This window comes from Petaurus breviceps, unplaced genomic scaffold, assembly GCF_028583685.1.
Source record: "Petaurus breviceps papuanus isolate PSGF00001 unplaced genomic scaffold, PetGlider_PUasm1.0 470, whole genome shotgun sequence".
In the NCBI taxonomy this organism is placed as follows: Eukaryota; Metazoa; Chordata; class Mammalia; order Diprotodontia; family Petauridae; genus Petaurus; species Petaurus breviceps.
In genome coordinates, this window is record NW_027186350.1 from 8,057,355 (window position 1) to 8,069,517 (window position 12,163).

General features: G+C 38.4%; 1 protein-coding gene across 9 annotated transcripts in view; it reads left to right on the forward strand.

Annotated features, from left to right (window-relative positions):
- CHD4 (chromodomain helicase DNA binding protein 4) overlaps nucleotides 1–12,163 on the forward strand; it is a 37,277-nt gene that overhangs the window by 16,785 nt on the left and 8,329 nt on the right. For 8 of the 9 annotated variants that reach the window (XM_069101615.1, XM_069101619.1, XM_069101617.1 and 5 more), the window contains exons 26-30: nucleotides 10,756–10,936; nucleotides 11,021–11,107; nucleotides 11,219–11,307; nucleotides 11,424–11,557; nucleotides 11,839–11,983. In XM_069101615.1, the coding sequence (XP_068957716.1) occupies nucleotides 10,756–10,936; nucleotides 11,021–11,107; nucleotides 11,219–11,307; nucleotides 11,424–11,557; nucleotides 11,839–11,983 (636 nt within the window). Of the gene's footprint in view, nucleotides 1–10,755; nucleotides 11,108–11,218; nucleotides 11,308–11,423; nucleotides 11,558–11,838; nucleotides 11,984–12,163 lie in introns of all 9 variants that reach the window. The other variant, XM_069101614.1, reaches the window with a different exon arrangement.

The window sequence follows — 12,163 nt, forward strand, 5'->3', positions numbered from 1 at the left end:
ACCAAAAAAGATTTATTATGTACTGATAAGAAGGAACTGGTTGCCAGTATGTCAAGCTGTCTGTGCACAGTAAAAAGTAGTGCTTTGTTTTAAGAAATATAAAAATCAATTCTAAATGAGAACATGTGGTATTCATTTGAGGCACTTCCAATCTGACCTATTTAAATCTGTTCTTCTTTGGGAATAATAGGGTAAGGATAAAAGAATAGACACTGATTCAAACTTTTCAGTATTTACTGAGGACACCAAAAGACTCAAAACTGCCTCAGGTAGGAAATACTTGATCGGTTTGCCAAACAGAAGGTGATGACTGACACCTAAATAAAATATACCACTAGTTTAGTATAAAAATTTTATAAAGTATAAGTGAGGAGATTGATGGAAGATTAGAGGAAGAGAAAAACTATATAGAATTTGGAAGAGACATAAGCCACATCATTGGGAGCACATTTAAAAATGAAAATCCAAGGAGGAAAAGAAGAAAAATGGAAAAGATTTGCCAAGATTCTGTAACACTATTTTCTACAACCAGCGGAGCATGACATTTGGATTCTAACTGCACAGTTCCTGATGTTTAACAGGAGGAAATAAAAATGGGAGAAATAACACAAAGACAGGAATAGTGTCTGGAAGAGAATAAGGAGACACAATTTTTAAGGTATTAAGGGATTAATTCTCAAGATACTTGAGGGAAGGCTACAGACCCTGAGTTAGGAAGGACACCATAAGTTATTAATTTACTCCATACCAACAAGTGACCAACCTTTTGATTGAAGATTTCCAATAACAAGGAAGATATTGCCTTTGGACAGAGCACATATATACTTTTGGATAACTCAAATTGTAAGGTTTTGCCGTATGGCTTTCTTCCTATATTTTCCATCTATATTTTTGTCTTAAGGCCAAGTAGTTAAGTTTGTACTTGAATTAAACAGTTTGTACTTGAATTAAACAGCTTTCATGTTTTCAGGTCTTTTCTAAAGGCTAAAATATTGTAGTTCATGTAGAGAAGTAGCATGGTATAGCAGATAAGAACACCAGATTTGGAGTCAGGAAGAGCTGAGTTCAAATCCTGCCTCATACTTTTTAGTTGTGTAATCCTGGGGAAGTAAGTAAAATCCTTCTGATTTTGATGAGAGGGTTATACTTCTCAAAAGTCCCCTTTAAGTGCTACATCTTTGATCCTATGTGGCATTTTCTTGAGGCCCTTAATTACAATCCTGGTTGCCTTCTTACATATATTTTCCAGTTTATTAATATTCTTTATAAAATGTAGCACTGAGAAATGAACATTATACTCCAGAAATGGTTTGAATAGGGTAGAAATTGGTGAGACTATCCCCGGTCCTTGACACTATACTTCTCTTAATCCACCATGTTAGCTACAATTAACTTTGTTGGCTGCCATATCACATTGTTGATGTATGTCAGGTTTGCTGTTCATTAAGCCACCCCTAATATTTTTTAAATATTTTTTTATTTCTTACATCATCCCAGTGCTTCTCCCCCTCTCAGGGGGGGCCATCCCATATGAATATTTTTTTTTCAAATGCTTTATTAACTTCCGATTTACATCATTCATTTCCTCCCGCTTTCGAGTTACAAATTTTCTCCCCGTTTTTTTTTCCTACCCACCCCCCAAAATAGCAGTCTCAGGATATCCCCTCCTCCAATCTGCTCTCTCCTATATTTTCTCCCATGCCCCTTTCAACTTTTCCAGTGGATCTCTATGCCCCGGTGCCTGTATATCTTATTTCCCAATTACATGTAAAATAGTATTGATAATAGTGTATATTTATATATATATTTGTATTTATATATATATACACACACACATATATGTATATACATATATATTTGAATATTTGATTTTAAAACTTTGAATTCCAGATTCATTCCCCTTCCTCCCTTGTCACCCACCCTTACTGGGAAGATAAGCAGTTCAGTGTAGGATGTACATGTGTGGCTAATGCAAAACAATAACATAGTAGATATATTGTAAAAGACTGACTATATTTCCCTCCCTCCTATCCCACCTCCCACTTGTTCTATTCTCTACTTTGATCCCGTCCCTTTTCAAAAGTGGGTGCTTCCAACTTCCCTCCCCCCCAACCTGCCCTCCCTTCCATCATCCCCCCTCTCATCCCCTTCCCCTCCTACTCTTCTGTAGGGTGAGACACTCTATTTAGTGTGTATTTCATTCCCTCCTCAAGCCAAATTCAATGGGAATAAGGTTGACCCATTCCCTTTTGCCTTCCTAGTCTTTCCCTCCATTGTAACTGTTTCCTCTTGCCTTTTCTAGTTTACCCCATATATATATATATATATATATATATATATATATATTCCCTTCAACTACTGAGAAAAGTTTCATAAGTTACAATTATTGCTTTTCCATGTAGGAATGTTAATAGTTCAACTTTGATACATTCCTTATGATTTCTTTTCCCTGTTTACCTTCTCATGCTTCTCTTGTTTCTTGTATCTGAATGTCAGATTTTCTGTTCAACTCTGGTTTTTTCAGCAAGAATGCTTGAAAGTTCTCAGTTCCACTGAACGATCATATTTTCTCCTGAAACATGATACTCAGTTTTGCTGGGTAGGTGACTCTTGGTTTTAATCCCAGCTCCTTTGCCCTCTGGAATATCATATTCCAAGCCATTCAATCCCTCAGTGTAGAAGCTGCCAGATCCTGGGTTATCCTGATTGTGTTTCCACAATATTTAAATTGTCTTCCTGGCTGCTTGTAATATTCTCTCCTTAATCTGGGAATTCCGGAACCTGGCTATAATATTCCTAGGAGTTTTCTTTTGGGGATCTTTTTCAGGAGGTGATCAGTGGATTCTTTCAACCTCTATTTTGCCCTCTGATTCTAAAACATCCAGGCAGTTTTCTTTGAGAACTTCCTGGAGGGTGATTTCTAGGTTCTTACTTTGGTCATGGTTTTCAGGCAGTCCAATAATTTTTAAATTATCTTTCCTGGATCTATTTTCCAGGTCAGTGGTTTTTCCCATGAGATATTTCACATTGCCTTCTATTCTTTCATTTGTTTGGATCTGTTTAACAGCATCTTGATTTCTCATAAAGTCATTAGCTTACATTTGCTCCAGTCTAATTCTGAAGCCACAATTCTCCTCATTGAGCTTTTGAGATTCTTTTTCCATCTGGCAAATTCGACTTTTTAAGGCATTCTTCTCCTCATTGCCTTTTTGAGCCTCCTTTGCCATTTGAGTCAGTCTGTTTTTCAAAGTGTTATTTTCCTTTTCTTGCATCGTTCTCATTTCTCTTTCCAATTTTTCCTTCACTTCTCTTATCTGCTTCTTAAGGTCCTCTATGGACTGTAACCAGCTCTTATTTTCCTTTGAAGCTTTTGGTGCAGGAGTTCTGACTTCACTGTCTTCCTCCCGTTCCAAGCTTTGCTCCTTTTTGTCCCCAAAATGGGAGTATAATATTGGAATCTTCTGTCTGCTTTGTTTCCTTTGCCTAGTCATGTTGCCCTTCAGTCACTTGACCCCTGGGCTTTTTGCCACAGTACAACTGCCACCAGACAGGGGAGCTTTCGTCCCAAATGCTGGGGTTTTCTCAGTTGCCGGAGATATTAGATGGGTGCCCTCTCTGAGGTCTCCACACGCTCTGGCAAGCTGGACATACACCCCAGGACCTCCACCCTAGATTGCAATCCAGATCCAAGCAGGTTAAAGCAAGAGCGATTACCCCTCAGACTGGTGCTTGGTTCCCCTACACTCTGCAGGCCAGGAGCTGAAGCTGCCACGTGGCGCTGTTTGGCTGTGCCAGCGTATCAGCGGCTTCTCGTCCCAGCGGGCAAAAGCCACGCACTCCCCCTTACTGGTCCCAAAGTCCAGACTGCACTGACCTCTCACTTTGTCCTTTGCATCTATGTGTTGATAAATCTGGAAATGGCCACAGCTTCTGCTGATCTGGAGTCCCTCTGGCCGGCGGCTCATCAGGCCCACCCTGGGGCTAAAGCCTTAGCGTGGGGCTGGGCTCGGCAGAGCGCTGCGCTGGCCGAGTCCTGCCTGCCAGGCTGTCCTCAGTGGGAGGTTAGCTTCTCTGTGTCATTTTGTGGGTTCTGCAGCTCCAAAGTTTATTTAGAGTCCCCTTTTTACATGGATTGGGGAAGGTGGAGGCAGGAGCAGCGGGGAGGTCCTGCTTTACTCTGCCATCTTGACTCCACCTCCCATGAATATTTTTAAGAGGGGAAAAAAAATCAGAACTGATTGAAACATTGAAAAAGTCTAAAAATGTGTTCTACATGTAAGACCTGTAAACCTCCTATCTTCATGAAGGACCCTAGTCTTTTTCAAATGAACAGTTGCCTAAGCATGCATTTACCATGTTTTACTTACAAAGTTGATTTTTTTGAACCAGTGTTAACACTTTACATGTTTCCCTATAGTTATCATCTTATTTTCAGCCTACTGTTCTAGTTTGTACAGCATCTTTTTGAATCTTGATTGGTACCCTTGGTGTTAGCTGTTCTCAACTTTGTGTTATCTGCATATTTGATAAGCATGCCACCCATACCTTTATTTATTTGAAAATGTTTAATGACACAAGTTCAAACATAAATTCTGGAGTCATTCTACTGGATATTGCCTTTTTAGTTGATATACCATTAATGACTACTTTGGGGGTTTAACCATTCAGCCAGTTCTGAATCTACTTACTTTTTTGTTGTTTACATCAAATCTCCCCATTTTTCCCCACAAGAATAGAAAGTGAGATTTTTTTTTTTTAATGTGCTTTGCTGAAACCTAGGCCAACTATTTACAGCATTGCTTAGATTACCAGGTTGGTAACCATGTCACAGAGAGAGATGAGACTAGTCTGGCATGACTTGTTCCTGATGAAGTCAGTCCAATCTTTGTGTTTGCTGCTTTCTTTTCTAGATGTATCCACCATCTTTTGCATAATATGTTCTAGAATTTTCCCAGAAATTAAAGTTAAGTCCACTAGCCTGTAGTTGGCAGACTTCTTTCCCTTTTTGAAAATGAGTGGTTTAGTCCCACTCTCCTGTTCTCTGTGATCTCTCAAAGAACACTGACAGTGGTTCAGCAATCACATTCTGCAGTTCTTTTCAGTGCCCTTGGAATACAGTGTGTCCTGGGAATTGAACTTATCAGGGCAAAGATGCTGTCTTACTATCTCCTTTTTATCTTGGGTATCCCCCTCTCTATTAGCCACTTTTATTCTGGCCTTTACTTTCCAGTGATTATTCTCCTTGGCAGGGGGAAAAAATAGAAGCATAATAGGGACAGAGTAACTGCCTTTTTCCTGTTTTCTGTTATAGTCTCTGAGCAACAACTCCAAAGCCTTTGTTTTTTTGCACTTTCCTTGAGAGCTTTGTCTCATTCTGTGCTTTGATACTCCTGACACTGTTTTTTTACAGGACTGTGCCACACTTTTGTATTCATCTTCTTTTACCTGCTCTTCTGTACATCTTCTTTATGTGTCTTCAGAAATCTAAGATGGTTGGTGAGTTCCCTGTTCATCCACATTCGCCTTAGATAGCTCCCCATTTTTCTCTTCATAGAACCTGTTTCTCTATGTATCTAGAAAGTTTCTCTCCCCCTACCCCCCAGCCTTGTCCTCCTTCTTGGGCTGATAACTGGAAAGCAGATGAGTATACACTTTGTTTCTAGTCATACTGCTGCAGAGAATTGCTACATTGAATATTTTGGTAAACAGGAGGACCTTTTTCCCTATAGAAATTTTAGTCTGTGGTCTACTAGTTATTCTTTCTCTTGAAGCTTTTGGAATCTTCTCTTTCAGACTCTAGGGTGCATTTCAGACCATTCCTGGTTTTTCTCTTATATCACATTCTAAGAGGGAATAGTCTTTTTTCCCACAAGTTCCCATCATTACTTTAAAAAATATATTGCATCTAAAAATAATTGTATCTGTGCCTTTTTTTTTAATATACACACATAATTTCCAGGTTGCTCCCTTGCCCTTTAACAAAGAAAAACAATTACCAAAAACTACCTTGTCTTACAGTGTATGAAGCATTCCAATTATATGGTCCCCTATTTACTTAGAGTCAGGGTCAGTATTTTTTATCATTTATTCTCTGAGTCACTATCATTTCTGTCCAAGCAAGTTCTTCCTTGTTGGTGAGATTAGATTTTCCTTGTTGGTTTCCTCAGCTTTTAAAGAATAAAATTTTCATCAAGGCAGATCAAGATATTATTTACTACTTGGCCTCTGGCAGAGAAGTTACAGCAGATGTCTGGATAAATACAGTCCTTACCTCTTAGACCTGTCAGGTATTCTCTTGGGTACAGGTGATCTATAGTATATTCTGATGACAGTTTCACTCCTGTTATTATCTATTTAATACTTTTAAAAATCTGTATATATACTTACTGATTTTTTAATTGTTACTAAATTTTATTTTATTTTCTCAACTAACAAATCTATTTTCTCTCCCTTCTATCTCCACTTGCCATTGGAAAAACAAAATAAAAACCTTTGTAACAAATATGCATAGTCAAATGAAATAAATCCCCACATTGGCCATATCTAAAATATGTCTTATCCTATACCCCAAAATCATCAGACCTTCATCAGGAGGTGGTGGCATATTTTATCATCAGTCCTTTGGAATAATGGTTGGTCATTGAAGTATTCAGAGTTCTTAAGGTTTTCAAAGTTGTTTTGTTTTTACAATGTTCTTGTTTATTGTATAAATTGTTCTCCTGATTCTGTTTACTTCATTCTGCATCAGTTCATATAGATCACAGGTTTCACTAAAATTGTCTCTTTCATGTTTTCTTATAGTACAATATTCCATTACATTCTTATACAATTTTTTTCCGCTGTACCCCTTTTAAAGGACATCCCCTGAATTCCTAGCTCTTTGCTATTAGAAAAAAACCTGCTATAAGTATTTTTGTACGTACGTGTTTTTTTTTCCTCTCAGGGTTAATGTATATTTGGTGATGTTAGTGCAGAAGTAGATATTGGGGATGACAGCAAAAGAATTGGAAAAATTCAGTTCTAGTAGTAAAAAGCAACAAGATAAAAGATTCATAGACTACAGTCTCTTACCTTTATAGCATGAATGAATACTTTGTCTAGATTTACAGTTTTCCTTAGTGAAGGGGAACTTTCGGCAAAGAAATTAATTTGTTTTTTACACCACAATAATTTTCTGCTATCTGTTGAAACATCTTTCTTATAACAAAGAAAAACAGTTAAAAACAATTGACAACAACTTCATCTGTCAGCATATTCCATAGCCATGGTATATTCTTGCCTCCAGTCTGCAGATGTTTTTTTTCATCTCTCCTCTGGAATTAGTGATCATTGCATTTAATCTTAAGTTTAACTTTTTTTTTTTAATTTTAAAGCAATTGGGGTTAAGTAACTTGCTCAAGGTTACATGGCCAGTTATTTTTGTGTGGGTGCTGAGTATCTGAGCCCGGACCCGATCCCCGTCTCCTGAAGCCAGGGCCGACACTCTTACTCACTAAGCCACCTGGCCACCCCTCTAAGTTTAACTTTTAATTTACATTAGTGTAGTCATCGTGTATATTCTATTTCTGCTCTTTTTGCTTTACATCATTTCACATAAGCCTGCTATCTCTGTATTCTTCATTTATCATTTATAAAAGGATAATAACATTATATCGGTTTATTCATCCATTGCCCCCTTGATATGGGTATCCATTTTGTTTCTTATCTTTTCCTACCACAAAGTGCTGGGTTGAATTTTTTTTTTAATATACACTGGTCCTTTTCTCCTGACATTAATTTCCTTGGGGTATATGCCTAGTAGTGCCATTACTGGGTCAAAAATTATAAACATTTTAATGACTTTCAGCATAATTATAAATTGTTTTCCAGAATGGTTGTACCAGTTCATGTTTTGGTCAACAATTTATTTGTATGCCTGACTTCACCATTGACTATGTTCATCATTTATCATTTTTGCCAGTTTGATGAATATGAGGTGAAATCTCAGAAGTTTTTTAAAATTTGAATTCCTGTTATTAATGTGGTTTTCTTAATATGACTGGTAGTGGTTTGCATTTTTTTTAATTATTTGTTCATATTCTTTGCTTTCTCTGTTATTCTTCACCCAAATATTATCTACAATAATATTTTTCTATGTCTAGGCCGTGGTTTTCTTTATAGGATCATATCTTAATATATATAATACTATTCCACGCCTGCCATTTTATCTTATCTTTTAAGATAGATAGGACTGTCTTGGGAAGTAGTGGATGCCTGTTCCCCAGAAGTCATCTAGTGGAAGCTATGCTGTAGTGAAGGTTCTTTTCCAGGTATGGGTTAAACTAGATGGCTACTGAGGTCCTGTGAAATTATGAGATTTTGTAATGAATCAGGTATGTTCTTCCAGAATCATATTGCATTCATGGATCTCATCTCACCAAGTCTCTTATGATATGAGATCAGATTAGCCTCTTTTTTGTTAGGATATCTGATTTACCTTGCTTGTTACCCATACTTCGTACATTTCTGTAAAGATATCTGAAGCCATGGATTTTAATTACAGGCTCCTTTTTGGGAGTTTTATGTCCTTCAGACTTCTGAGGTTATCTCTACTGTTAATTCTTTTTCTTCCTACGTTTTGCTACTCTGTGGTATCTAACTTAGTGTGGCTGTACATTGGCAGTTTTTCCTTCCCCTTACCAGATTCTTGGGGGGGGGGATCATGGATCTCATTGCTGAAAAATTGCAGTTAAGAAAGCATTAAGTACTACCAATCTATATGCTTATTTCCCCATTTTTGCAAATTCTTTAGAAAATAGTTTATAAACTTATCTAGGTCATCCTAGAGAGGTCATTCACAAAAATAAAAGGGAGCAGTCAGACTTTCCATATGATATTCTGTAGTAGACCATATCTTTGTAGTTACCCATTCATTTGAAAAATGCAGAAGTGTATAAGAAGCTCCACTGTATTTATTTCTTGACTATGAAAAAAAGATTTGATAAATTTTTCTCCCAAAGGCTATCTGATGAATTTTAAAATCACATAAGAGCTTTGAAAGCTGTGATGACAATTTTATTTCACTTTCTGCTTATTACCAAGAATTAGGACAGAAATATAGGAAGATAGGTACTTGCGAAATGTTTTCCATAATCATGGACAATATCTAGAATGGAGTCCAAAGGGAAGAGGGATTATTCCTTAGACTTGTTGAGATTTTCCCAATGTTCTTAGAGCTACTCTCCTGAGAAACATTGCATAATCTCCTAAATGAGAGCCATAATGACTCAAATTTGGTGTAACTACCCATATGAGGAAACCAGGTGGATAAAAAAGCTATTGTCTAGCTATTTGTAGTTGGATGGAAAGTCTTTAGAACTGACCCATGGGTTACATATAGCTTACACAAACAAATATTGTGGGTGAGCAATGAACTTTGTCCGTAATTGAATGTTGAAGGAGAGAAGGCTGGGTTGCACTTGAGAAATTTTGCATTGCTTTTAATGATTCTATGCTTCTTGAAATAAAGGTTTCTATTTAAAACAATATGTGATGATGGCTTTTAGTTATGAAAAACCAAAGGCCCCAAAAATTAGAATTTTAGGTCACCAGTAGGCGATGGTGGATGTAAGTACGCCATGAAGCATAAGTACTGCATGAAGCTTATCACCAAAGAATGGCACAGGAGAAGTGGCATAAGGAAGAGCATGCAGGGGATATAGCATAGAGGATGTCCAACTAGGAGGTAGCTGAGTGATGTAGTGTGATGGTGAAGTGTAATTGATAGCCTTTGAGCTCTAGTAGTATTCATGTATAGGTTTGGTAGAAGCACCTTAGCTTGTTGGTTTGATTTCTCCTGTAGAAGATTATAGGAGGTCATGAACAAGTTGTGCACAGTATAAAAGGGCATCAGCGGTTTGCAATCTAATCTGCTAAAAGTCATATCCACAATTATTGGATCTGTGTTCTTGTTGAAGTATATATTATGAAAGTCCTCGAAGATCATGTTACTGTGTGACTGAGGCATAAAAGCCCTATTAGACACTTCATGTTACATATACGTATAAAGAATTATAAAAAATACTTGGTTGTTGCTGCTGTTGGTAATTTAGGGCAAGGGTTCCTGAACCACTGGTCATTAGTGTGTGAAAAATAATGAATTTTTAAATAACTTGTAGGGGAGCAAACATTTGGACATTGTAATAAAGATTTGGGGGATTACAAAGCATATGTAAATAGATAGCAACGTTCTATCTAAATATGCTTGTGGTCCTTTTATGTCAATAAGCATTTATTAAAGTATTTCAAACAACATTTAATTAACTTATTCTGTGGTAGGCAGTGGGTATACAGAGAGAAAAATGAAACAGTTCTTGTCCTTAAGGAGCTTATGTACTACAAATTTTAGTGGAAATTCCTGCTAACTATTCTTGCCACCCACTCTGCTTCATTAAATGTCTGACTTCCCTTTTTCCACTCTCTTACCTTGCTTTGTCTTAGTCTGTCTGGTACCCATATAAAAACATTAAAGATGAATTTTCTTAACTCTGTTGATACTCTTATCATATTTATGTCCTTGTTTACTAATCTACACAGTAAACATGTAGAATGAGAAGTGCTGTGTCTTGTCAGTTGAGTTTCTTTGAAAACTTAAGCCCAACCAGATATGGCTTGGGTAAATATTTTGGGGGTGGCACAGGAACTTTGAGAACCTGTGTAGAATGGTGATGGTGACCACCCCTACCCCACTCTGAGTTTTGATTTCATCTGTCCCAGGAGGAAGAAGAGGTAGAACGAGAGATCATCAAGCAGGAAGAAAGTGTGGATCCTGACTACTGGGAGAAGCTGCTGCGACACCATTATGAGCAGCAGCAGGAGGATTTGGCCCGAAACCTAGGCAAAGGGAAGAGAATCCGTAAGCAGGTCAACTACAACGATGGCTCCCAGGAGGATCGAGGTGTGTCTGGCCGGCCCCATCCCCTGCCCTTGGGCCGCTCCCCTAGGGCCGTAGGCCCCGCTCATCTGCCCTCTCTCCCTCCAGATTGGCAGGATGACCAGTCAGACAATCAGTCCGACTACTCAGTGGCCTCAGAGGAAGGCGATGAGGACTTTGATGAGCGTTCAGAAGGTGAGGGTTATGTTTCCTAGCTGGAGAGCTAGGGTATAAAGAATGATTAATGCCCCTCCCATTACTATTCACCCATGCACTTTCCCCATGCTCCCTCCTTTTTCCTTGTAGCTCCCAGACGGCCTAGCCGAAAGGGCCTGCGAAATGATAAGGACAAACCATTGCCTCCATTGTTGGCTCGTGTTGGTGGAAATATTGAGGTAAGCAATTGAAAGCACCACCCACCTATGAGAAAAGGTAGTCTCAAGGTCAGTGTCTAATGTCCATCATGGGAAGGAACCTGCTTTCTTCCTCACCTAGGCACCTTCTTTCTCAGGTACTTGGCTTCAATGCCCGCCAGCGGAAGGCTTTCCTCAATGCCATTATGCGTTATGGGATGCCTCCTCAGGATGCCTTTACTACCCAATGGCTTGTGCGGGACCTAAGGGGCAAATCAGAGAAAGAGTTCAAGTGAGTGAAAGTTTGAAAAGAAGTGTGGGTCAGGGCAGGGTTGTATCTTGCTGAGTAGGGTATAGAACCACTGTGAACCATAGCAGTTGTTGATAGAAAACCACTAAAATAAGATCTCTGTTAGAGTTAGAGCATGGATTATTATGTGGAGTTCTGTCTGCCATATTAGGGAATAGTAAATAACTTTGTTAGAAGTTAGTGCCCAAGTGGAGTTGTTGGGTGATTTGTTCTGCAGAATGTCAGTTTGCCTATTTAACAGTTTCTTCTACCTTTTTACCTAGGGCTTATGTGTCTCTCTTTATGCGTCACCTTTGTGAGCCAGGAGCAGATGGGGCTGAGACCTTTGCTGATGGCGTCCCCCGTGAGGGCTTGTCCCGCCAGCATGTCCTTACTCGTATTGGTGTTATGTCACTCATCCGAAAAAAGGTGTGACCCTAACCACTTAACCTTGAATAAAATGAATGAATGAAAAAGCATAGATTAGGCATTTGCTCTGAATTAAGTATTGGGGACATGAATAAAAAAAGAGAAGGCCTCTACTCTCAAGGAGCTTATAAGTCTAATAGAAAACAAATACACTTAGTGTATTAGTGGATAGGAAAGGGA